The sequence below is a fragment of the Trachemys scripta genome, chromosome 10 (genome assembly GCF_013100865.1).
Source record: "Trachemys scripta elegans isolate TJP31775 chromosome 10, CAS_Tse_1.0, whole genome shotgun sequence".
NCBI lineage: Eukaryota > Metazoa > Chordata > Testudines > Emydidae > Trachemys > Trachemys scripta.
The window spans coordinates 15,907,911-15,934,984 of NC_048307.1; the positions used below are offsets into that span (position 1 = coordinate 15,907,911).

The window sequence follows — 27,074 nt, forward strand, 5'->3', positions numbered from 1 at the left end:
GGACCAATAAAAATAGATGAACTATTAAGTATCATTTGAAAAAGAAAAGGAAATGTAATACCATTGTTATTATTTAAGTCAGGATTATGTCTCCATTCTGCTAGGTCCTGTATGGTCACATAGGAAGACACAAGCCTTAGTAACTCACAGAAAGTAGAACAAAGCGGGAGGAAATGTCAGTGTATGTGTGTGGGCTTTTCCCAAAGTTTCCTTCTTGTTTAAATAGTTTTTATAATATACTTATTTGTCCAATAACATAACATTTGCATCACTGTCAAGAGACAAAGGATACACACAAACAGGACATCCACATTTCAGCTTTAAAAATGTCTGGCATAAATGCAGTACAGGATGATGACATTTCCTTAACTTAACAATGTTATTTCATTAATAATATTCAATATAATTAAGGTACACAGAGGTTGTACTGGTATCTGTTGGCCCATGAAATTAGGTACTTTAACTATGGACCAGAACAAAGTGCATCAACAATCGGACACTACTTCTGAAGTCCTCCTGCTATTGTGGGACATTATGAATGAATGCTAATGAAGGTCACTCACTGCATGTGAGAGAGCCTTAATACATGCTGAATTTCAAGTACACTTTTATTTCACCTCTTATGCAGTGTCACAATACAGCTAATTCATAAAAAAAATTACATTGCATGCATCTTTTCTGTACAGCTTGTGTGCATTGTGTATTGTTTACATTAATTTGTTTTTCACTTTTGTTGTTCTGTTTTCCAGCTTCTCTATATTCCTTGCAATAACATGCATTGGCAACAGGTCTGGTCAGTCTTTCTCCTTATTCTAGCTGTGCTTGTCTTTGTTGATACAGTATTGCAGATTTACTCTAGTTCCTTCTCTTCCAGTTTGTCATCCACTTCAACAAGCAGTTTGGAAAGAAGCCCTTTTGGTGTGAAACAAATAGATTCAACAGCTTTGACTTCTGCATTTGTCATTGGTGATCACCTTTGGCCTTCTGACCTTACTATACTTTATTTTAACCTTTTAAGAAGGTTTACTGATGTGCCGACTTTTTTTTAGTTTAAGCCTAAAAATAACTGCCTATTACATCGGAGCTAATATCTGGTGCAGAGTAATGCAGCCCATGTGAGCCGAGGACTATACTTTGATTACAAGCCAGTTTATTAATGCTCAGGAAACATAAGTTAATGTTGGTTTTCTTTGAAAAAATGCATAATTGAAAGGTCTTGCAATGTAAAAGAAAGAAACATCAAACTTAGAAAGCTGCCAATTAAGGAAAGTATGACTTTAAGGAAGATGTGATGATTCTGGTTTTCTGGTCTTGTTTTAATAAAATGGTCCACAGAATCGGCAAATATGAACTTCTTTGGATAATAACCTAGCTGGTTGCGTGCCTTGTCTATTCGGAATGTGTGAGTCACAGCAATGTTCCGCACCTATGAGGCAAAAGAACCAACAGTCGAAGAGCTGCATACATTCCAAACTGTGAACAAGACTCTGTTATGTGAATGGTAGCGCAACAGAATATGAAAGAAAAGCAAATTCTCAAATTAAAAATAACTTTGGGCCAAACTGTACACTCCCATGGACATACCTCACATTCTCCTTCAAATTGTCCTCACAAATGGAGGGGCTTGGGAGTCTGTAGAGAAGGCAGAGGCTGCTATCTTCCAGCCTTTTGGACTCTACACAGGGTGATCAGACCCTCTTCCAGCAGCATCTTGCTGTGCTATTGGTCAGGCACCCTACATCCATCCATCCATCTATTGTACTTCAATGGCCCCACATTACCATAATATCTGAGTGCCCACAATCTTTAGAATATTTATCTTCACTACACCTGAGGGGAGTATAGGGAACTGAGGAAAGACTAATGACCAGATTTTTAAAGGTATTTAGGCATCTAAAGATGCAGATAGTCACCTAGTGAGATTTTCAGAAGTGCCTTGGCAACTGGATGCTTTTGAAAATCCCAGTAGATGCCTATCTGCATCTTTAGGTGCCTAAATACTTTCAAAATCTGACCTTAAATTGGCTTGCCCAAAGTCACACAGGAAGTCTGTGGCAGAGCATGGAAATGAACATGTATCTCCCAAGCCCCGGCAAGTGCTCTGACCACTGAACCATCCTTCCTTGTGACAGTGTCTCTCCCATCTTTTGAAGAGGTGGAGAGGGGCAAGTGCTGAGAAATTAAAAATGTAAGCATCATTATGGTAGGCTTGGGATGCCCTAATGGAGATCTGTTGCGTCAGAAGGGAAGATTTCTGTGGCAAGTGGTTCCTCCCACTCTTGGTCCGGGCTCCAGGTCCAAACCATGCAGTCCCAACCTTGTACTTAATCCATTGAGAAGATGGATTGGAAGACAATGATGGGATGGGGGTGGTGCTTCTTGGCACCACACATCTCCCTAAGTCAGATCAGAAGATCTTCCTCTTGCAGAAATAGTGAAGATGATCTTCCCATAGCAATTTTTAGCTACTCACATGAAGTGAAATAATTACTTGTCATTTTACCAAGAGATTGTTGAGATTTGTTTCTTTTTTGTCGCAAATTATTTAGCAATGTTTAATTACTGGTACAGATTAAAACCATTGCTTCTTATTTGCTTGTGTTTTCTAAAAATAACTTAATTACATTTTCTTGGGAATTATTAAATAACAACATAAATAATACAAGTGTGTTTAAATGGACAGAAATTATTTAGACATCATATTTCTAATAACGAATATACCATATGGCCCAAATTGTGGCTGGCATTTATTTTTTCCATGAAAACTGCAGGTTAAAGACAGAGCACAGACGGGGAGTTTTATTCTTTGACTTGTGTGAATTCTTTGTGAGCTTATTGCAACATTGTGCCCCCAGTATTAATATAACATGCTTCCTGCAAATTTTAATTAGATATTTTATAAAGATACATATTTTACCTCATTTCTGGTCAGCAAAGGTGTAAATTCAATAACTGGTTTCAACGCCAAGTGCAGATATTCCATTGTTGTGGCTGTGAAACAGAAAGTTACTATTTGAGATAACAATAGTAAACCACTAAAATATTGTAATTTTAGTATAACTGTTCATGTAGGTAATGTTAAAGAAAATTTAAATTGCTAAAGAACGGTGGACAAAATAATTGAAATCAGTAGCACTACTTGCTTCAGTAAGATGGGTTGGATTGTTGCTATTTTTGTACCATAAAGTAGGGGCCTACTTGGGATTACTTATATGAATAAAGGGTTTGTATGATTGGATGTAGGCCTGGTAGATTGATTAAATAAGTACAAGACTTTGGAAAACATAGTGATAACAAGCCATTGTAGGTTGGATTCTGCATTTGTTTCACACCCGAGATTCTCATAGATGTCAGAGGGAGTTTGGGATGTACAAGATGCAGAATTCAGCATTGCATGGAAAACATCTAGGGCTGTCAAGCAATTCAAAACATTAATCATGATTAATTGGATGATTAAAAAATAATTGCAATTAATCATGCTGTTAAACAATAATAGAATACCATTTATATAAATATTTTTGGATGTTTTCCACATTTTCAAATATATTGATTTAAATTACAACACAGAATACAAAGTGTACAGTGCTCACTTTATATTTATTTTTTATTATAAATATTTGCACTGTAAAAATAAAAGAAATAGTATTTTTCAATTCACTTAATACAAGTACTGTAGTGCAATCTTTTTATCATGAAAGGTGAACTTAAAAATGTAGAGTTATGTACAAAAAATAACTTCATTCAAAAATAAAACAATGTAAAACTTTAGAGCCCACAAGTCTACTCAGTCCTACTTCTTGTTCAGCCAATCGCTCCGACAAACAAGTTTGTTTACATTTGCGGGAAATAATGCTGCCCGCTTCTTGTTTACAGTGGGACCTGAAAGTGAGAACAGGCATTTGCATGGCACTGTTGTAGCCGGCATCACAAGATATTTACATGCCAGGTGTGCTAAAGATTCATATGTCCCTTCATGCTTCAACCACTATTCCAGAGGACATGCATCCATGCTGATGATGCATTCTGCTCAATAATGATCCAAAGCAGTGCAGACCAATGCATGTTCATTTTCATCATCTGAGTCAGATGTCACCAGCACAAGGTTAATTTTCTTTTTTGGTGGTTTGGGTTCTGTAGTTTCCGCATCAGAGTGTTGCTCTTTTAAGACTTCTGAAACAGGGATGGCTCCAGGGTTTTGGCTGCCCCAAGTAGCCAAACAAACAAACAAAAAAAGCCGCGATCGCAATCTGCGGCGACAGTTCGGCGGGAGGTCCTTCGCTCCGAGCAGGAGTGAGGGACCGTCCGCCGAATTGCCGCCGAACAGCTGGACGTGCTGCCCCTCTCCAAAGTGGCCGCCCCAAGCATCTGCTTGTTAAGGTGGTGCCTGGAGCCGGCCCTGTTCTGAAAGCATGCTCCACACCCCGTTCCTCTCAGATTTTGGAAGGTAGTTCAGATTCTTAAATCTTGGGTTGAGTACTGTAGCTATCTTTAGAAATCTCACATTGGTACCTGCTTTGCGTTTTGTCAAATCTGCAGTGAAAGTGGTCTTAAAACAAACAATATGCTGGGTCATCATCTGAGATTGCTATAACATTAAATATATGGCAGGGTGCGGGTAAAATACAGAACAGGAGACATATAATTTTCTCCAAAGGAATTCAGTCACAAATTTAATTAACACATTATTTTTGTAAACGAGCATCACCAGCATGGAAGCATGTCCTCTGGAATGGTGGCCAAAGCATGAAGGGGCATACGAATGTTTAGCATATCTGGCACGTAAATATTTGGCAATGCCGGCTACAAAAGTGCCATATGAACGTCTGTTCTCACGTTCAGGTGACATTGTAAATAAGAAGCAGGTACCATTATCTCCCATAAATGTAAACAAACTTGTTTCTCTTAGTGATTGGCTGTACAAGAAGTAGGACTGAGTGTACTTATAGGGTCTAAAGTTTTACATTGTTTTGTTTTTGAGTGCAGTTATGTAACAAAAAAAAAATCTGCATTTGTAAGTTGCGCTTTCATGATAAAGAGATTGCACTATGGTATTTGTATGAGGTGAATTGAAAAATACAATTTATTTTATTATTTTTACAGTGCAAATATTTGTAATAAAAATAATATAAAGTGAGTGCTGTACACTTTGTATTATGTGTTGTAATTTAAATCAATCTATTTGAAAATGTAGAATAACATCCAAAATATTTAATAAATTTAAATTGGTATTCTATTGTTTAACAGTGTGATTAAAACTGCAATTAATTGCGATGAATTTTTTTAATCACGATTAATTTTTTTGAGTTAATTGCATGAGTTGACTGTGATTAATTGACAGCCCTAAAAACATCAATTTCAGAGTATACAATGAGGCCAAAGTTTTTTACCTGTAATTTTTTACATTCATATTGTGAACTTTACCTCTATTCAGGGAGCCTGCTCAAGGCTCATAGAACCCTTAATTCCCACTTAAGCCCTAGTGAGATTTTAGGTGAGAGTTAAATGATGGATAAATCTTGTGTTGGCTTTCTTCATACGGGTGAATTTCATCAGTACGTGTCATATAAACGAAATTGTCACAAAGCTAGTGAACAATTATTTTTGGAATTGCACAATTTAAAACTGTTCAATCTTGCATTTTACAAAAGTGTCATGGAAATAAAAACTCAGAGAAAAAGTAAAAAAGCAAAATTAACCAATGCATGGCATTCAGATAATATGGATAGGAGAGCAGGATAGACAGAAAGATAAATAAAAATATTTTACCTGCTACGTAAACAAAGCAAGTAGGAATACGTATCCATGGTGGACTGCAACCTAATTTTTCAAACTGAAAGGGATTAAAATAAATATACCAAGAAGGTAGCTTTTGCTTATTCTGGTACACATTGTCCTGACTTCAATTAGTTATTAAGCCTAACATTTGGAAAGGTGCTCTTGAACCTGAGATGAGCATGCAAACCCCCCAATGTGTACACAAAAGTTGAACTTGTATACATACAAAGGAATGGTGGACCGCATGCAATTCCCTGATATATGCATCCATATTTGCACATATAGTTTTCAAAATGTGGGCCTACAGTTTTTCTACATTCATTGTATTGTATTTGAAATAAATATATGTGTTACATACTAGTGGAGTTATCCATTCAAAAAGGTTGACATTCTTGCCATCATTTATGTAGTATGCCTGACCACTCTGTTAAAGAGACAGAGAAAGGACAACTTAGTAACATGATACTGTGTGTGAAGTGACATTTTTTCATTCTCTCTTTAAATATCTGTACTGATTTTGTAAATAATATAGCAACATAAATAAAAGTGTATATATAGATCAACAGGTTACCCAAATTCTGTTTCAATTAACAACTATTCTGTATAAAGTACAACTGATTGCCGCAACACTGATTGTTTTATTTTGGTTAATAACCCGCTTCACTGTAAAATTGCTTATTACAAGTTTATTGCTGGTAAAATGCTATTTTACTGTGATTCCCAAACACAGTGAAATTGATTCTAAATTGACACTTTAATAATGTGTGCCTTCTTGGAACACACAGGAAATATTAGGGTTATATTCTGTTCTTAGTTACACTGGTGAGACCCCATTGAAGGCCAAGTGACTGTACTTGTGGAAGTAAAGTTTGGCCTATTACCTTTTTCCTGTTAATAGCTTCACATATAAAACCCATAACACTAGTATATGCTTTGATAGTCTTACCAATGTACTTTTCTTTTTTAATTAATCATTTTAAACAGGGTAAAAATTTGTGCTAACAAGGAAGAAAAGATATGCAACAATTTTTTTTAAATAAATGCACTTGTATTGAGTGTGCAGAGCTGGTAGTTTGCATATGCAAATATATAGGTAAAAGCCAGCAGCAACACATATAGTTAAGGTTGTCTAAGACTTTCTTTCCATAATTAAATACATAGGTCCTGACTCTGCAAACTGATCTGCACGGATTGTGATATTAGCTGGGAGTGCTAGTTTCACAACAGCCATTGGCAGCTACTTGGGGAGGAAGGGACTATCTCAAACCACCTTCCCCACCCTCAATCCCACTCCTATAATGGCCTCTGTGTATAGCGAGGATTGGGGTAAAACAGCCCCAACTCCATTCTCTAATTGTGTATTACTCCTTTGCTCCTGTTGGAGAAATAATAATAAAGATAATTTGGGGAGAGAATTTTCCTGCTGGTGGACTGAGTCTTCACTCTGTAGTCCACTCAATGTTCTCTAGTGCCACCAAAGTAGCTGGTACTTCATGGCAATAGATAGGGTGACCAGATGAGGGAAAGAAAATATCGGGACACATTGGGGGAGGGGGATGCCCGCCGGCAGAGCAAAAAAAAAAAAAAAAAAGCTGAGTCCTGCCTCGGCTGAGCAAAAAAACAAACAAACCAAAAAACCCCCACAGTTCTGCCGGTGGATATCGGGACAAAATTCCCCTAAATATCGGGACGGTCCCAATTTTATCGGGATATCTGGTCACCCTAGCAATAGAGTAGGGCAAAGGCCATGCACAGGAGGACCATGATGTGAGCGTTAAGAGCTAGTACCATGGTTCTGTTCTGATTATAGCTATTTTCATTTTAAACATATCAAACTAGATAGGGTGTTGCAGTTGTTATTGTTTTTTTTTTTACTTACAGCTATATAGTTCCTCTCAGAGGTAAGAGCCACAGCAGCCAGGATATGAGCTTGTACAAGATTCTGTACGTGAACCCAGTTCATTTTGGCAGAAGGGTCCCCAAACGTGAAGCGAAACAGCCCCTTCTGAATATTAACCTGCAAAAACATACAAACAGGAAATCCTTGCAGGATGTGGCTTAATTTTGCACATAAAAAAAGTACATCAAACAGAGCCCAGTCCTTCTCCCACTGAAGTCAATGGGAACTTTACCACCAACTTCCATGCCTCCAGGATTGGACGCTTAATGAAAAGTGAAAAAGGTTGCTATTTACTAAGGGGATGTATGACTCAAATCCTGTGCTTGAGACTTCTAGTCTAGCTTGTCTTTTTGTCATTTATTAGAACAGAAATCGAATCAAATACTGTGGCCAGATTTTAAAAATAGATCTGGATAATTTAATAACATGTTAATAAACAAAGCTAAAAGTAATCAAATATCATGCTCCAGAAAGTAAGCCGATCACTTAAAACAGTCAGGAGGGAACATCCTCATCCCCACCTACAATGTTAGACAATTTGCTAGGTGTATTATTGTGAGAAAGGGGTAACTTTCTTCAGAAGCATTAATAGCCTCTAGGAAAGTTACTGGACTAGGATTAGTAGTCTGAACGAAAATGGGAAATTATAGAATCATAGAAGTTTAAGACTGGAAGGGACCTCAAAAGGTCATTGAGTCCAGCCTCCTGTATTCAAGGCATGACTAAGTATTATCTAGGCAATCCCTGACAGGTGTTGTCTAACCCGCTCTGAAAAATTTCCAATGACATAGATTCCACAACCTCCCGAGGCAATTTATTCCAGTGCTTAACCGCTCTGACAGTTAGGAAGTTTTCCCTAAAGTCCAACCGAAACCTCCCTTGAATTATATAGGCTAAAGAAATTAACCCCACATTGTTTAAAGTGTTCTCTGCTCTCTTGTCTTCTTGTGGCCTTGTGCCACATTAATGTGTGGAAAGGCCATATGTATTTCATACTGCATATATGTCTTCTATTATTTTCTATAGGTTTCAGGTGTGTGTGCGCTATATGTAGGAAAAGGGCCACTTGCATAGCAGTTGTTACATGAATCTATAAATGGTCTCACATTAGTGCATTATTTAAACGTATGCTACTTTCTCTAGCATTCTTATATAAATTACATATGGTTTTGTTCCATGTACATCCAAAAGGAACAGCAGATTTGCTACCTGCTTTACTCTCCTAAGTGAAATACTAGAAAAGAAGTTTCTTCTGCTAAAGTTCTGTTTTTTTTTTTAAATTGGCTTCATGCAGATCTATAACTATTCTCCTGGACAGTACAACTGAAATCACTTAAACTACAAATGGAAAACAGCTGGTGACAGGCCTGATATTTGAGGAGACATTCAGTGACACTCCCCAGGCCCACATGCCCTTGACAGTTCCTTTATGCCAGTCCCCAGGCTCCTTTTAAGTCCTGGAACTGCTGGCAGCCTTCCATTGCACCCTATGATCCTTGCCCCCCTGCCACTCTGCTATACACAATGTGGCTCCCTCTGGCTTCTGGTTGTCATGGAGATATCACAGGCCCTGTTAGAGGTAGCAGTTTTGAGTTGGGCAGGCAGAGTTAGGATGTCACAAGGGGAGGGCATGTAAAACCTGAGAGCTTTAACAGGGAGAAGGAGTGGGGGAATGAGGGAGCTTGTAGGTCAATGGAAGGGGGAAAGTAAGGAGATTTGGGATTCAGCCAGGGGATGGAGAAAGGAGGTTTGAGGGTCAGTGAAGGGAGACTGAGGTGGAGCTTGGGAGTAGTGGGGAATGGAGAGGAGAGTGAGAGGGTTTAGAGGGCAGTGAAGAGTTTTAAGAACGAAGAGTGAGAATGTCTGGGGGAATGAGAGGTTTGATAACAATGAGAAGTGGAAGTAGGTGGGGCTTGGAAGATTGTGAGAGAAGACAGAAAGGGGATTTAGGGAATAGTGAGGGGAACAGAGGATATGCAACAGAGTGAAGGGAAGGAATATCTGAGGGAGTTTGGGAATAATATTTGGGAATGAGGGGATTTTGTAGCAGTGAAGGAAAGGAGGAGTAAATATTTTTGAGTGCAAATGGAAGGGAAGTGAGGTGATTTGGGAAATAGTGAAAGGGAGGATGCGCTTGTGGCTAATGCACTGGAGTGGGACAAAGGAGATCTGGGGTTTATTCCCTTTGTGTCCTAGGGCAAGTAACTTACATCTCTCTGTGCCTTAATTTCCCACATGCAAAATGCAAACAAATACTTCTTTACCTCATAGGGTTTGGTGGCAATAAATCCATAAGTATTTGGGAGGCACAGATACTCTCGGGCCAAATAAGTACTAATATATGTATTAAATAGACAGCAAATTGAGGGGAAGTGTGAGTAGGTCTTCGGAGCAGCGGATGGGAGTTTGGGGGAAGTGAGAAGGAGATTTTGCAGAAATGAATAGGAGTTGGGAAAGTGTTTTTGGACAGTGGCAGGGAAAGGAGTGTAAGGCACATTAAGGACAAATGAGGGGAGAGTGTGAGGAAATGTGGGAAGCAGTGAGGAGGTCTGCAGATCAGTGAAGAGGATTGAGGATTGTGAGGAGAAAATTTCCAGAAATGAAAGATAGGAGAAGATTGAAAGAGAAAGAGAGATTTGGGGTACTTTGAAGACCTTCAGAGATGGTGGGTTGGTTGGAGAACATGAGGAAGGAGAGAGTTAGGGGGCAAGTGGAGAGAGAATGAGGGGTTTTGGAGGTAGTTAGGGGGAAAGTGAGGAAAACTGGAATCACTGAGAAGAGAGTGAAGGGGTTTTAGGCAGAAGGAAGGATTGGAGAACACAGGAAAGAAAAATGAGGAAAGGGAAAGGTGGGAAAGGGAAGGGACAAGTGAACTTGGGGAAAGGAGGGAAAAAGAGGAGTCAGCTGAAAGCAAAAATGGTGAAAAATAATAAACTGATATGAAAGAATCAGAAGAGAGTCTTGAAGACAAAGGAGAGCTGCAGGAAAAGCTGTAGATAAAATAAACAAATTTTAAAAATTATTGAACAGAATGAAGGAAAACAGAGGTTGAAAAAGACATAAAAGAAAAAAAATATACACCAGACACACTACAGAGAATGGGAAAAAAGGAACAAAATGAAGAAGCCATAGTAAGTTTATATATATATATAATATTATATATAAAATTTAATTAGAAAATGCTGTAATTAAATAAATTACATACACTACTCCATCCCATCATTTATGTCAAATATGTGGCATATACAAATTGTATATAATAGGATGGTGTCACAAAAAGGTTTTATTACCATAATTTTGGGATGGTTATGTTACTCATGAGTGATCAATCCACCTCACATGAGTATCGATAAAACTATTTTACCACAACACACCAGCATGTGTATTTTATATGCCATATATTTTACAGAAAAATTACTTTATGGCTATCTTGTATATTTTATTGGAATGATTTGTTATATCTCTCCATCTCTGAAGTCAAGTTCCTTGGTTAGCATGAGATCAGCTGTACAGGAATAACTTTCTCACCCCAGTTTCTAAATCTATCAATCATGCATCATGCCTGAACCCTACATTTTAGCACAACCCTCCCCTGCTCCTATGAAAAATACAGATGTTAGTTATTCAGAGCCCTACATAACTTTAAAGAGTAATCTGCCCTCAAAACAAGTGACTTGTAATCATGCACACTCTGTCTTCTTAACACTGTAGTAAGCCAACCACTTAAAATAAAGCAAGGGAAAAAAAAGTAAACATGGGCACCTTTGTTTGCCCTTTAGTAACCTACTGAATTAGAAAGTATTTCAAACTCCTTAGCCTGATTCATTGGATAATGAAAGTCGTTAATGGTTGATGCTGGAAATAAGATATTTTGCTGTATCATCTTTTATTAATATTTTAAAACTTATGAGTATAAGTTGCATAGTGAAGTCTGAAATATATCTGGATCTGAATCTATTACAGTACAAGCTCTAAACTACTGGTATTTCAAATCAATGTACAATTGCTAAGTTTACATTTGCTTGCGATGAAGAATGACTTTATTGACTATTTTTGTACCTACCGTATATTCTTTAAAGATATATTTTCTTTGTAAAGCATGTGCTATTTTATTAATTGTAATGTCTTAAAAAACTAAGAGCAGATTGTAGCTGTTTCCAGACAACTAGCCAATTAATCTATGACATTAATTATAATAAATGCTATTGTATATTAATGAAAAGTTGTACTGATAAAATAAAATAAAAGAAAATAAATACTGCTACTCGTGGCAGATGTCTTTGCTCTCCTGGTCCGTAGATGCCTGGTGGGCGAAGAACACATGTACGGAGCTTATCACCTCCTAGGATATATGATAAAATGTGATTCTCAAATGACTTTCATATTACTACATTACAGGTACTTTTTATAGGCTATGAATATCCAAATGCATATAAAATGAGGGCCCAAAGCTGTAGCCACTCCATGTGCAGAACTTACTTTGAAGTAAATGATTTTCATCTTCTTTTAGAAAAGGAAATTAAATTAGTACTTGTGGAAGGTGCTGGCTTGATAGCCCCCCAAAGTTTATTTCTTTATCCACAAAACAGACAGTAGCAATATAAAAATTCACCAAACTGCCTTGCCAATGTGCTTCAAACTCTGATTTGGAGGGATTCCCTCTAGCAGTTACTGAGTATTTCAATCCCTTGTCCATACAGTCTTTGATCTCTGCATTAAGATAGCCAAAAAGAATGCCAATTGTGCCAATATTTTTTGTGATGTGAACTAGTATAAAAAAAAAAATTGGAATAAGTTCACCAAACTAATTTTACATAGACCACGAACCACGATCAGGAAGCATTGGCTTTCAGTCACTGGAGATATGAGCTGGATTTGAACCATTAATTTATAGATGGAAGGCTTCGAATATTTGGCCTAATCCTGCTTCCATCAAAGTTGATGGCAAAACTATCATTGACTTTTATGGAAGCAAGATTGAGCCCATCTCCCTATTTTCCCACAGTACATTGGTGATCTAGTTCAGTGGTCTCCAAAGTGGGGTGTGTGGCAGGAGGAGCGCTTTTTTTTTTTTCCCCCCCTTCGGCAGTTTGGGTGGGAGTCCGAGATTTTTTTTTTTTTTTTTTGCTTCGGCGCGGCAGGGGGTGTGTGCTCAAAATTTTTTTTACTTATGGGGTGAGCGATCAAAAAAGTTTGGAGACCACTGATCTAGTTCATCATATCAGAATAATTAAATTCTTAATACACTATCACAAGACTCTGATGAAGTGAAGTACCTAATCTTGATATAGCATTAAATCCTAGTTTCATGTTTGAAATGTTTAATTGTATTTAAAATGACTGAACCATCTTAGGTTATGTCTACACTGCACTTTTGTCATTAAAACTTTTGTCGCTCAGAGGTGTGAAAAAAAACACACCCCTGAATGACAAAAGTTTTAACAATGAAAAGTGCCAGTGCTTCGTCAGTGGGAGAGGCTCTCCCATCGATGAAGCAACTGCCCCTTGTTGGGGGTGGTTTTATTTCGTCACCGGCAACAAAGAGAGGCCACACTGCTTACCTTACAATGGCACGGCTGCAGTGGCACAGCTGCATCATTGTAAGGTGCGCAGTGTAGATATAGCCTTAATCTGCTAAATAGCTATATAATACATATGACACGGAATAAGTTATAGAGAGACAAGGTGGGTGAGGTAATATCTTTTAACATTCATGGTATTATATTAAGGGTACATCTATACTTACCTCCGGGTCCGGCGGTAAGCAATCGATCTTCTGGGATCGATTTATCGCGTCTTGTCTAGACGCGATAAATCAATCCCGGATCGATCCCGGAAGTGCTCGCCGTCGACGCCGGTACTACTGCTCAGCGAGAGGAGTACGTGGAGTCGACGGGGGAGCCTGCCTGCCGCATGTGGACCCGCGGTAAGTTCGAACTAAGATAGTTCGACTTCAGCTACGTGAATAACGTAGCTGAAGTTGCGTATCTTAGTTCGAAGTGGGGGGTTAGTGTGGACCAGCCCTAAGTATCAGAGGGGTAGCCGTGTTAGTCTGGATCTGTAAAAAGCAACAGAGAGTCCTGTGGCACCTTTAAGACTAACAGATGTATTGGAGCATAAGCTTTCGTGGGTGAATGCCCACTTCGTCGGATGCATGTGACGAAGTGGGCATTCACCCACGAAAGCTTATGCTCCAATACTTTTCTGTTAGTCTTAAAGATGCCACAGGACTCTCTGTTGCTTTTTATGGTATTAGCTTAGCCACTGGTAGTACTTCGCAAGTATCAGATGAAAAAAGCCCTTTCTGGAAATTGTCCACAGCTAAATTTAACTCAATGTCACCTGGTCACATGGTATCATGTTGCTCTTTACATTGATTTGTATTGAACTGGTAGTTATAGTTATAGTATCTCACAGGTGAGCTCAAGTGTTCAAGTGTATAACTGACTCCCTCAACATGGAAAACTCTGGGAAGCCCTAATAAATAATGCTAGGCTAAATATCAATGCCTTCTGCAAAGTTTAATTTATAACTGTAGAACTAATGTTTTAATCAGCATTCATCTTTACTTATGTCATACAACACTTTCAATATGATTCATTTAAACAAGGTTTATTTTTTTAACTCTTCTATCCCTTTAAAGAAATGATGGTATTCAAAAGTAAGTGTTGTATCATATATATTGTAGAAGTTGTAAACATTATTTTTAGGGAAAATGTTTTAATTTTCTGGTATTGTGCTTTCTGGTATCTTTCTATAAATCTGTGAGTATAAGAACATAAAACATAAGAATGACCATAGTGGGTCAGACCAGAAGTGCAGTATCCTGTCTTCCGATAGCAGCCAATGCCACATGCCCCAGAGGGAACAAACAGAATAGGCAATCATCAAGTGATCCACCACCTGTCGCTCATTCCCAGCCTCTGGCAAACAGAGGTTAGGGACACCATCCCTGCCCATCCTGGCTAATAGCTATTGATGGACCTATCCTCCATGAATTTATCTAGTTCTTTTTTGAACCCTGTTATAGTCTTGGCCTTCACAACATCCTCTGGCAAAGAGTTCCACAGGTGGAGTGTGCATTGTGTGAAGAAATACTTCCTTTTGTTTGTTTTAAACCTGCTGCCTATTAATTTCATTTGGTGACCCCTGGTTCTTGTGTTATGAGAAGGAGTAAATAACACTTCCTTATTAACTTTCTCCACATCTGTCATGATTTTATAAACCTCTATCATATCCCCCCCCTTAGTCATATCTTTTCCAAGCTGAAAAGTCACAAGCTTATTCATCTCGCCTCATATGGAAGCTGTTCCATACCCCTAATCATTTTTGTTGCCCTTTTGCAAACCTTTTCCAATTCCAATGTATCTTTTTTTCAGATGTGGTGACCACATCTTAACTCAGTATTCAAGATGTTGGCGTACCATGGATTTCTATAGAGGCAACATGATATTTTCTGTCTTATTATCTATGCCTTTCTTAATGATTCCCAACATTCTGTTAGCTTTTTGACTGCTGCTGCACATTGAGTGGATATTTTCAGAGAAATATCCACAATGATCTTGTCAACTCGAGGAAAACACATATATACATGTCAGTTAGATATGACATCAGGAGAAGTAATAAACCCCAGTATGGTGTTAATGGCTGAAGTTAATTGAAAAGTACCTGCTACTGGAGTTCCATTAGCTGCTAGTACCATTTGGTCAGCAATTGATTTGGTCTTGGAATAATGGTCAATATGCTAAAAAAAAAAAAAAAAAAAAAGAAAAAAGAGCAAATATTATGGTTTTGTTTAATTACATCAATATACTCTGTAAATGACACAAATAAACTTCTGTCAAACTGGTTTCTTGTCATCAGCTCTGTAACAGCTTCTCAAAATTAAGAAGTTGTGGGGGTACTAATTTAGGTTAAAATGCCTAAATTATTGTTTTATAAGTGAAGCAGACAGGTTTGCCTGTACGAATCTGGATATCCAGTTAACTGTAGTCCATTTGAAGAAATATTTTAAATCTTATAACAATGTAAAATATTGTTATAATAGTGTTACTCAGATTTTAATTGCTTAATATTTTTAAATTTGAATGTGTTTCTGTAGTAGTAGAAAAACCACTCAAAATATTTATGATTTTTTATTGTATGAGTTAATGATTAGATGAGAATTCTTGTTTGCTTTTCTTGTAGTGTGAGCTTAATTTATTAAGTGTTTACTTCCCCCCCCCAAGTTATTCAGAATAACATTATTAAAAACTATTTTGTCTGCCCATCTATAGTGTATGAATCATAGTGGTAGCTAAGCACTGCATTATATCAAAAGAAGTATTTTAATAGAAAGAGAAGATAGGAAAAATAAAAATTTACATGAACTGACAATGTTTGCTTTCTTATTAAAGACAACCATCCCATAATAAAAAGTGCAGTTTTTCCATTTCAGCATTGATTTTGAAAATAGATAATAATATTTGACCAGAGAGAAAACAGATAACAGGTATATAAATAAAAATAATTAATATAAAGACTCAGATAGACCCTAATCCATACAAGGGGACCTTTATATCCTTGTTGATCTATATTAACTACAATGGGAGTCTGCATGAGCATAAGGACCCTCATGGATTCCTTTCTACAGTCTGGGCCTTGATGGCAAAGTATATAATAATAGTTACTTAAAATAATTACATTGGTTCTCAAATGGTGTCTATATACAATTTTAAAAAACAGAAGATTTTTCTTTTTTCTTATCTTTTTGTGTCCAATGTTGTTCAGAAATAACAGAGCAAAGCAATAAAATAGAGAAAACATGGAACAAAAAGTACAGGCAAAATACCTTTTCTAGTGGAAAATATGGCACAGTTTCCTCATCGCCATCTTCAATGGGATTCCCTCCAAAGACCACGTTCACTGTACTAGTATATATCAATCTGGGGATGTTCTGTTGTTTGCAGACTGCAGTGATATGCAAAGTAAATTATTTCAATAGAGATTGGAATAATAAGAAAATAATTAACCTAGAACATAAGAATGGCCATACTGGGTCAGACCAAAGGTCCATCTAGCCCAGTTTCCTGTCTTCCGATATTGGCCAATGCCAGATGCTTCAGAGGGAATGAACAGAACTGGTAACCTACATGAACAGGAAATAAGCCTTTTCTAAAACAACAGTCACATATATTATAAGAGTAATCTTTCCATTTTAGGATTGTTTGGAAATTTATAATAATATCGTACATTTATATACTGTAACTCTATGCATTTCAAATGATCCCAAGTTCTTTATAATTTGGCATCACATTCTGACTGAATATCCTGTAATTGAACATTATGGTTTTGTAGAGGGCTAGAACTTTTCTGTTAGGAGAGGGAATTGGGCCCCAGTTAACTACGATAGAAGTAGCACAACTACTCTAATGCCAGCCCACTATATATTCACAAGCTAGTAGGATGATAGCAGGAAGAACTGCTCATAAAACTATGAAAATAGTTAATTCCTTCCAAATAAATGAATGCTAATTCTTGTGTCAGACTAAACATGCTAATGAAAAGCTACTGCCAGGTTGCAATCAAGGGATAGAACTGTTCCTCCTTTTTTCTGGCTTTCCTACAAACCTCTGGAGGCACAACATTCTGTAAGTCCTCCATGGCTGGAGAGGGTGTTGAGGAGCGGAGTTTAGGGATCCAGGGGCATGATCTCCATGTTTGAGCAGATATGCCCTTGATTGTGGCCCCAAATACCTCCACTCAGCTCTTGAGAAGAATACTCTGAGGGGAGAGGAACAAGCTGTACAAGGGGTCACAGACAGGCAGAATATGGGTACAAACCAATCATGTTTTTGCAGCATAAATGTCATTATATTTTGGGAATAAAGAAGAGAGGTACAGAAGCTGAGTCACAATGTATGCAATTCAGTTTGAAAAGCCATATCTGGAAATGAGAGAATCTGAAAATTGTTTATCATAATTTTCCTGAGATTGTTGGTAAAAGACTAAAATTTAAGAAAAACAAACATGAGTTTGGGTACGGAGTTTCCAGGTACAAAGTAAAATAAAAGGGAAGCTTTCACTTATGTGGATATCTGTAGTCTTAATAGGGTAAAGTAATAATAAAAGTAATCCTGGCACTAACAGAGCACCTTCTATGTGATAATATAAACGCCTTTTTCATACACTGAATAATTGTTTCAAATCTCACAACACCCATATGAAGGAGAGAGGTATTATTATATCCATTTTACTGATAATAGTGTCATCCTGATGTGAGGGGATGCTGGTGGCTTTGTGCAGAGCGTGCAGGAGGTGAGGAATGGCATCTCCGAAATGGTCCCAGCTTTTCCCGAGTGAGGGGGTTTGGGATGATGTAGGATTGGGGCTAGTGATCATGTTTAGTGTTGTGCATGTGTAAGAAATTGCAGAATAACCATGTTTGTGAGAAAAATAAAATATAAAGTAACTAGAAAGCTGGGAAAGAGCAGTTTGAACTGACACTAAACCTGTACTGATGGGGGAGGAGAGTTAACATGGAAATGAGAGACTAATACATATGTATAAAAAAGATAACTAAAAGTTATAAATAAGTTTATGTAAAAAGGAAGGCTGAAGCTGTGTTGTCTGGTGCTGGAGGCCACTGTGATGGCACAGGGAGCTTCCTACTTGTGAGTAATTGATCATTACTTGCTGAGGGTTTTGCCTTAATAAAGATTTGTTAGATCCATCTGCTGAGCAAATGAATCTCAGTCCAACAGTACATGGATCCTCTATTAATTTAATTCTGTCAAAGAGGTTTGTGTGACAACACGGCTAGGGAAACATAGGGTCCAGTGGCCCCGAAGCTTGGGTGGGATGAATATAGATTCCTCCTGCTTGCCCCTGCACAGTTCTCCAGCACCCAGTGTGTCTGTTTGGCTTTAGTGTCTTGGCCAAGTTTACACAGAATGTCTTGAGACAGAGACAAATACAGAATCCAGGTGTGCTGTCTTAGTACTGTGTGAAACAAATGACATTTTCCATATAAGATATGTACTAAGAAATAGTTTAACTATGCCAAATAGCTTTTACTGAATGGTATATTAGCTTGCCATACCAATACACAAAGAGACATCTAGATACATACCTTCAATTATGAGTTTTGTCCCACCAACATTTATAGATTCAATCTTTTCTTTTTGTAGCTAGAAAAAGAGAGATTGTACAGTATCTGAATAATCTCACACTTTACATTCAGTCCTAGAGCTGGTCTGTCAATTTTTAAAACAAAAATTGTTTCTGGGAATAATTGGTTTGCATCCTGTTTTGATGTTTTTGAAACAAAACGCTTTGTTTTTTCTGTTCAAAATGACTTTTCATTTAAAAATGTAACAATGTATCCTAAAACAAGCATACAGAAAGGAGGATTTTAAATATACATGTTACAGTAGGAATTCAATGGTCAGTTCTCTGTATTCAGAGGTATCTATTCAGTGAATTTGTGCTGTACAGTGACAAAATAATTAAACTATAATGTCTAGCAAAGATGATTATGTTGCTGTTTTAATTAAAGTGTTGGGGAGTATTTTATTTTATTCAAGAAAGCTTGGGTTTTTTAACATTATTATTTTAACCCTCAGTTTCTTTCTAAGGATCATACATCAGGGACAAGTTTTCTTAGCTTTGACAATATTCTACCTACTAATTGTGGACAGTTGCGAATTTAAATACAGCAGCGATTGTAATAATTTAATTCAGGTTTCAGTCTACCTATCAACTTAGCTGGAGTATATTATTTTTGTTTTTTAATAGGTATATTTATATTTATAAATGTAAGCTCAGAGATTGTGGGGAAGACTTAACTACGGTTATGATATGCACTCAGTGAGATTTGGACATAAATAGTTTAGCCTCACAACAAAATTGTGAGGTAGGTACCGTATTTTCCGGCGTATAAGACGACTGGGCGTATAAGACGACCCCCAACTTTTCCAGTTAAAATATAGAGTTTGGGATATACTCGCCGTATAAGACTACCCCTCTTCCAACGCACACCAAAAAAAAATTTAAAAAACATCAGATTTGATTTCAATATGGTAATTTTAATTCAAATACTTATGACATGCAGGTACTTAGCAGGAAAACTGTCACTTATAAACATAAGGCTGTTTGTCATCAAACATGTAAACATAAAACAGTGCAAGTGGATTAAACTTTTCCTAATTCACTCTAAAGCTGAAAGGAAGGATAAGACAATAAACCCATGGGAGCTGCCATGCTGTTTGTTTTCTAAGCTGTCAACCAAACTGGAACTGATGATGATAGGAGGAAGATAACAAACAAGAGAGAGAAAGCAAGTGCCGGGCAAGTCCCTGGCGAGTTAGCAACGCCCATCATAACTGCAAGCTACGGTATTTTTACAGGTTTTGCTGGCGTGACAGTTTCCCTTTAAAAGCCTTCAAAATCCTCCTGTTCGTCATCTGATATCATAAGTACATCAATGACATCTTGTGATACATTTGTAAGGCAGTCATCGTATGGATCGAATTCCGTATCAGATGGTGTGGTCTCCGCTTCGGCTTCCTCTTCATCTTGCCACAAGTAGTCGTCCTCCATACCATCTAATGAATTTGATATGCCACACTTCTTGAAAGACTTGATTACTGTTTCTGCATCAATATCATTCCAGGCTTTTATGACAAACTTGCACAAAACATCCAACTGTGGAGCATGCACGTTTCCTCCTTTTGTGAATGACTTTTCGCCGCTAACCATCCATTCATTCCACTGTTCTTGAATGCGATCTTTAAATGGCTTGTTTAGGCACACATCCAGTGGCTGTACCAACGATGTCAATCCTGCAGGAATAACTGCCGCATCTGTGTTTAGTCTTGCAAGCATTTGCTTGGTGCTGGGAGTTAAATGAGCCCTGAACATATCCCACACCAGTAGACTACATTTTTGAATAAGTCCACCTGGTCGCCTGCTCCATACATTATCAAGCCATAGCTTTACCCCTTCTTCATCCATCCAGCCTTTTTCATTCACATGTACAAAACAACCAACAGGGAACTTGAATTTCGGCATTGTTTTTCTTTTAAAAATAATCATTGGTCTCAGTTTGGCGCCATCAGCTGTGCATCCTAGTACCACTGTAAAACTGGACTTCTCATGTCCTGTTGTTTTAATTAAAATTGTTTTTTCACCTTTTTGATGGACAGTTTTATTTCCAACCATATCAAAATTCATTGGAGTTTCATCCATATTTCCAATACTACTTAATGCATAGCCATGTTTAGTGCGCTGTTGTATTACGTATCGATGGAAAATATTTACTTTGCTATCAAGGTCTGCAGGTAATTTTGGGGCAATTTTCATCTTTTGCCTCAGTACCATATTATGCCTTCCCATGAATCTAGTACATCAGGATACAGTGGCCTTAAATCTGTTGCTGTGATCTGGGTTAGATTTGGCCCACTGAAGTGCAAACAAATGTATTTTATTTCGTGTCACTACATAACCGTTTTGGCGATGCTCATTCACATGTCTGCTACATGTTTTTCGAGTTCTGGCCAATGTGGAGTGCCTCTTCTTAATGCACACTTACCCCTTGGCATACTCTTTAATGCTTTTTCATTTGCTTTCCAGTCCCGAACCATCTTTTCTGTTACTCCATATTGTCTTGCAGCAGCGCAGTTATTATGTTCCATGGCAAAGTTTACAACTTTAAGTTTGAAACTGGCTTCATATTTCTTTCTTCTTGCTGGTGGAGCCATGATGGGGTTTTGACTGTTGGACATTTGTATACTGTACTGTATGTACTGGTGCTATATTGTATGAACAGGTACAGATACTGGTGCTGTACTGTATGTGGTACCCAGTATACAACAACCAGCCAATCACGGCAAGCGATGTACCTTACCGGCGATTGGCTGGTTGTTGTATACAAAGCCTGCTTGGATTGGTCAGCTCTCCCTGCCTGCCCAGCCCTCCCTGTCTCCAAGACTATCAGAGCGGTAGCGCAAACACGCCTCTTTCACCCGTCTGGCCCGCCCTTGTATCCTATTACCTCCTTCTCTGCCTCTAAGATCTCGCACATGCGCGCCTGCGCCGCTTCACTGCAGTCCTCAGGAGCGAGATCTGAGAGGCAGAGAAGGAGGTACAGTAATAGGATACAAAGGCGGGCCAGACGGGTGAAAGAGGCGTGTTTTTCTGGGCACAGCGCCGCTCTATCTCTTTTTTCCATACCCCGGGCGTCCCGGATGTCTGCAGCTTGCTCCGCCCTTCACTTACACCTTCCCAGTGAGGCGCCCCCTCACCTCGTCATCGGGCGGGGATGCGGCCGCGGCCGTTTTTGAGCTCCCCCCACCATATGCGGCGACCGCAGATTCTCCAGTCCGGCTCGGAAGTTTCAGCACCCGCCCTATAAGATGACACCCGGCGTATAAGACGACCCCCGACTTTTGAGAAGATTTTCCTGGGTTAAAAAGTAGTCTTATACACCAGAAAATACAGTAAGTATCATTATCCCTCTTTTACTGAGGGCAGAACAGATAGGTGAAGTGACTTGCCCAAAGTCACACATTGAGTCAGTGGCAATGCTGTGAAACCTACTCTCCTGTCTCCCAGTGCAGTGCTCTAACCCCTAAACAGCACTTCACTGACACTTCCTAGATGAAAGTCCTTGGTTGCTCCCAGGTTATTTTTGGAACCTCAGAGAGTGAAGTCACTTCCCCATCCCCAGTACAAGAACACTAAAGGAACAAATTCACTATAACTAGAGCTGCAGTTTGTACACAGCAACACACTGAATCCACTTGAGAATTTCATTCTACAACACTTTTGTATAAGCAGGATTTCAGTCTATCTGAGTTTGCGTTCTCTAGTCTTCCCTTTCTGGGAAAGACTGTCAACCAGAAGGCTATGGCAAGACAACTCTGGTGCCATCTAGAGTCCTTAGCTTTCTTTGATGCCCTTCAGTCATTTAGCTTGAATGCCTCTGGGTGGCACTGGTCTTGTAGGTTGATTATTTTGTAGGGAATGGAAAACAATCAGAGGTCCATGCTGATTCTTTTATCTTTGACAATAGCCTTTTATCCTGTTAAACATGAAGTTTTGTTAACTCATTTTAAGACATTAGCTGGGAAGGACGGTAGTGTTCCTGACTGGATTAATTCCTACCTGCCTGGAAGGGTGCAAAGGGAAGTAGTGTACAATTTATGCTACTTATGTGGGGTTCTTCAAAGCTCAGTTTTATTAGTCTTCCTTGTCAGTGTATATAAGAGAGTGTGTGTGTGAGGGGGGTGGGAGGAGAGGATGGGGGGGGGGAATGAAATGAAATTAATGGAGATATCCCATCTCCTAGAACTGGAAGGGACCTTGAAAGGTCATCGAGTCCAGCCCCCTGCCTTCACTAGCAGGACCAAGTACTGATTTTGCCCCAGATCCCCAAGTGGCCCCCTCAAGGATTGAACTCAGAACCCTGGGTTTAGCAGGCCAATGCTCAAACCACTGAGCTATCCCTCCCACCCCGCAAAGCAGTTTGAGTTGCAGTGTTAAAAGTTTGCAGATAACACTGCTCTGTGTCTTGTTTTCATAAGTATTGGACTTGGGGTGATAACTATGATTTCCCAGTAGCTGCCTGAGACCGGGATATGGAGGAGAATAAGCTGGATACATTCAATCTTGATAAGATGGAACTGATAATAGTGATTTAGTTGAAGGATTTCGAGGTTATCACAGGGGTGATTCCTGCCCCCTTTATTGAGGAGATTTCTTCAATTTTTGTTCAAGTTTTGCAATGCAGAGGTTCCCTTGGATTCCTGTTTGCTCCTTGGAACTCAGGCGGCCAGGAGTACCTACTCCCATCTGCACTCAACGAGGTGTTTGTGACCTTTTTTAGGATCTTGATACAGTGATTTACAGTCATCATTTTAGATTGAATTACTACAGTGCACTCTACAATGAACTGTCCTTGAAGTGAGTTGGTATTAGCAAATGGGACTTATTACATCTGTTATTTAACAGTTCCTAATCACTACACAGTAAACAATTCAAAGCTTTGGTTTAGATCAATACAGTTCCATATTTTTTGTGCCTAGGCTCTCTCTCTTCATGTCATCTGCCATGACAGTTAGGATCAGCTGAGACATGCTTTAAATAGGATGGAGTTTGTGGGAGGTTATTCTTGGGGGAGGTGATTGAAGTTGGAATTTGTAGCCTCATCAAGTCTGAGATACTCTGAGTCTTTTGGTGTTTTGGGGACAATACAAGGATCTTCTCTTCATTCAGGCATCTGCCTGATGTGACAGGTAGACAAGGTATGAATAATGTGGAATAAAAAAGGAGTAAGAAGGAGTGGGAGGTAGATTGTTTATCTGTGGAGATTATTATTTTTCTAGCATGAAAGAAGATGATTTATTTGTATCGATATAAGTTTTAGTAACATCAGGTATGTGTCCTGAGATCTACAGAAGGGAGCATTTTATAAGTTTAAAAAATAATTACAATAATCAGTAAATGTACTGTTTAAATGTACATTGATGGAACTATTTTTCTGATATGCAGATGGTGTTGAATATATATAATTATTTGCATTGATATTTGATTCTTACTTGTATTTGGGTAAACTAAAATATAATTTGTTTCTTGATCTTGTAAAGCACAGGTGCAGATTGTTGCACAGGTAAATGCAAGGTTAAATGTGATGCACAGAACAGGGAGTCCAGAGCCATCCAATCCCAAATAAATGTCAAGTTACTCTGCCTAATAGTAGCAGTAGAACCAAGCTGGGGAGTGTGATGCTAAGCGCTTCATTTCCATGCTGAGGATCACATATAAGCCACATCTCTTCAGAAATGCTTGTTCTCTCCCCATCCTGCACTTTTTTAACCTGTGCTCTTGATAGTAAGGATGAAGATATGCAGAAGCTTTGACACTATCAATTATTGTGGACAGCTAAGCCTAGTGCTTAACTTACTTGTACCCATGCACAGTCACAGTTCTCTCTTGTGGTGGGGCACAATTAAGTATGTGCTCTGGGCTGTGTACTGTACAAGGATTTGCAGGATCAAGGTCTCAGAGTAGTTTACAGACCACTGGTTATTAGCACAGGGTAGGGAAAGGTGTGGAATTGATTATTGTAAGAGCAGGCAACTGTAGGAAATTACACTCAAATGTTAACTTTCAATGAAAAACTGAGTAATCAAACTGAGATGAAACATGCAAAGAAGTTTTGAAATCTTACACTTTTGAACAACACTGGGTTAATGCCATTTTAGACAATGGCTTAAATCTCTTCTTATTACCCACAGCTCAAATTTTCACCACTCAAAGTTAGAAAAGTGATATGTCTTAACTATCACTGTAAATAAAACTTTAAGTGATTGATAGAGGCTGGATATGGTCACTAATATGATAATCTATTAATAAATAACTGGCAATTTACAAAAAGACAAACATTTCAAGAATACTTTTGATAGGTAGCTCTTTAAAACTATGATGTTCAATATATTGTGTTCTTGATCCTGCAAGTTCTTAAAACTGCACAACAGGCAGTGAGAGAGGTTGAATGGAAGCTACAGATGGACATGAGTATGTTTAAGCATGAGACTTAATCCTCTGCACTGAGCAGACGTTAATATAAGCACCTTGCACACAGGATAAGAAAAGAGGTGTGTTGTGGGTAGTGAATTGGTGTACCTGAGAAGAAGATGGACTTAAGTAAAAAGCCTGGTTATTGGGAGACCTGAGTGCTGGGATAGGAATTTGCTCTTTTCATCGGAGTACTCAGAAATCTGAAATATAGTGCTATGATAACCACAGATCTCACATGCTAACTTAACGTTGAGTCTATAAGGATTCAGATAGAAAGACACATGAGATAATTGTACTCACTTGCTCTAGTCCTGACATTCCATATGCAGCTGCATGAAACACACAGTCAGCCCCTTCACAAATTGCAAATAGGGCATCATAATCCCTCACATCAGCCTGCAATATATATGGAAAGATATTTTGAATCTGATCACAAAACTACAGTTTAGAGTTTACAATGAAGCTGTTATTACCCATAAAATGCATGCATGAAATTGTGCATACACTTGTGATAAATAAAGGGGGAGGGATAGCTTCCTTTGATGGACACTCAGCCAGCCAGTTAGCTGTAAAATCCCTCTTGGTAGCTGACAAAAACATTGGGTGTAAGCACAGAGGAGATTCACAAGTCAAAATAAAAAATGAACCTAATAGCGTCTGACTAAACATTCCCTATCCAAATTATTTCTTCTAGGTATGGAAGATACTTTTTCATACCTGGTTCAAACCTTACACAACATTCCTCCTGCAGTGCTTATAGCATTGCTGCTCCGTGTCCCTGCAGCCCAGAGAACAACAGACAAAGGGAAAGTTTCTTGTCCCATTTTAAAAAGTTCTAGCCTTCCCATTGTCTCTTTTGGTCAGGTGCCCACTTTTTTTCTTTACCTTGGGGACTTTTTAACCCTTTACAGGTAAAGAACAGCTATCAAGAGGTATTTTACAGCTAACTGGCTGGGTGGGTGTCCATCAAAGGGAGCTGCCCCCACCCCCTTCATTTATCACACTCATGGAAGCCGGGGGCTGAAAATCAGGCCCATTTTAATACTTTGTGATGATATTATAACAACTTTCTTCCAAGGAGAGCAATACACTTCACAAAAATTAATTCCTCTAGCTTTAGAACACCCCGGTGAAATAGGGAAATAGTATCATACAAATTTTACAGATGGTTAAATCAAGGCACAGATAGGTGAAGTGACTTGCTCAAAGTCACAAGGAGAATTATTTGTAAAGTCAGGAATAGAACCCTGTTCTAGACACCAGACTTCATTGCTTTCTCACTGTAAGTACAGTAGTTCACCTGTTTTTTATAGTCTATTGATTAAAGTGCTGTGGAAGTTGTGGAGGAGTCTTATTTTTAAAAAGGTATTTGACATTATTTATGATTGAGTGTTCTGGGTTTTGTGAAAACTGTCCTGCTGAGACACTACGTAAAAATCAAACAGATTAACTTAATTTGATTGTTGTGAACATGTATTTTTATCATACCTGGATAAACACTACTCCATTAGGAATTTCCCAAATGGGCTCTTGTATATCTAACAGAACAACCGAGGCTCCTGATTTGGCAAGAGCACACCCCAAATTATATCCAAAGTATCCTCCACCTCCTGTCACTACTGTGTTCATGCTTCTTTTACTCAGTGCTCCAGCATGTCGGTTCAGATTACAGTCAGATGTTTGGCTCCAGGGGGGCACTACCCCATTAGCTATATGTTTTGGGTCATGTCTACTACATGCGATACGATTTTCTATCACCAGACACACAAAACATTTTTTTTCCCATGTTGAAAATTGCTCCATGGTGCTCTGGGGTGCAGATAATTCCACTAAGTTTCAT

The 27,074-nt window shown here is 38.5% G+C and overlaps 1 protein-coding gene across 1 annotated transcript; it reads right to left on the minus strand.

Moving 5' to 3' along the window:
• Nucleotides 1–1,174: 1,174 nt before the first annotated feature.
• Nucleotides 1,175–27,074, minus strand: LOC117884449 (putative short-chain dehydrogenase/reductase family 42E member 2). Its single transcript, XM_034784862.1, is given in 12 exon segments — nucleotides 1,175–1,426; nucleotides 2,918–2,991; nucleotides 5,767–5,830; nucleotides 6,134–6,199; nucleotides 7,655–7,792; nucleotides 11,935–12,017; nucleotides 15,344–15,419; nucleotides 16,506–16,624; nucleotides 18,786–18,843; nucleotides 25,535–25,630; nucleotides 26,723–26,965; nucleotides 26,967–27,074. Coding segments are annotated over 12 exon segments (1,377 nt in total).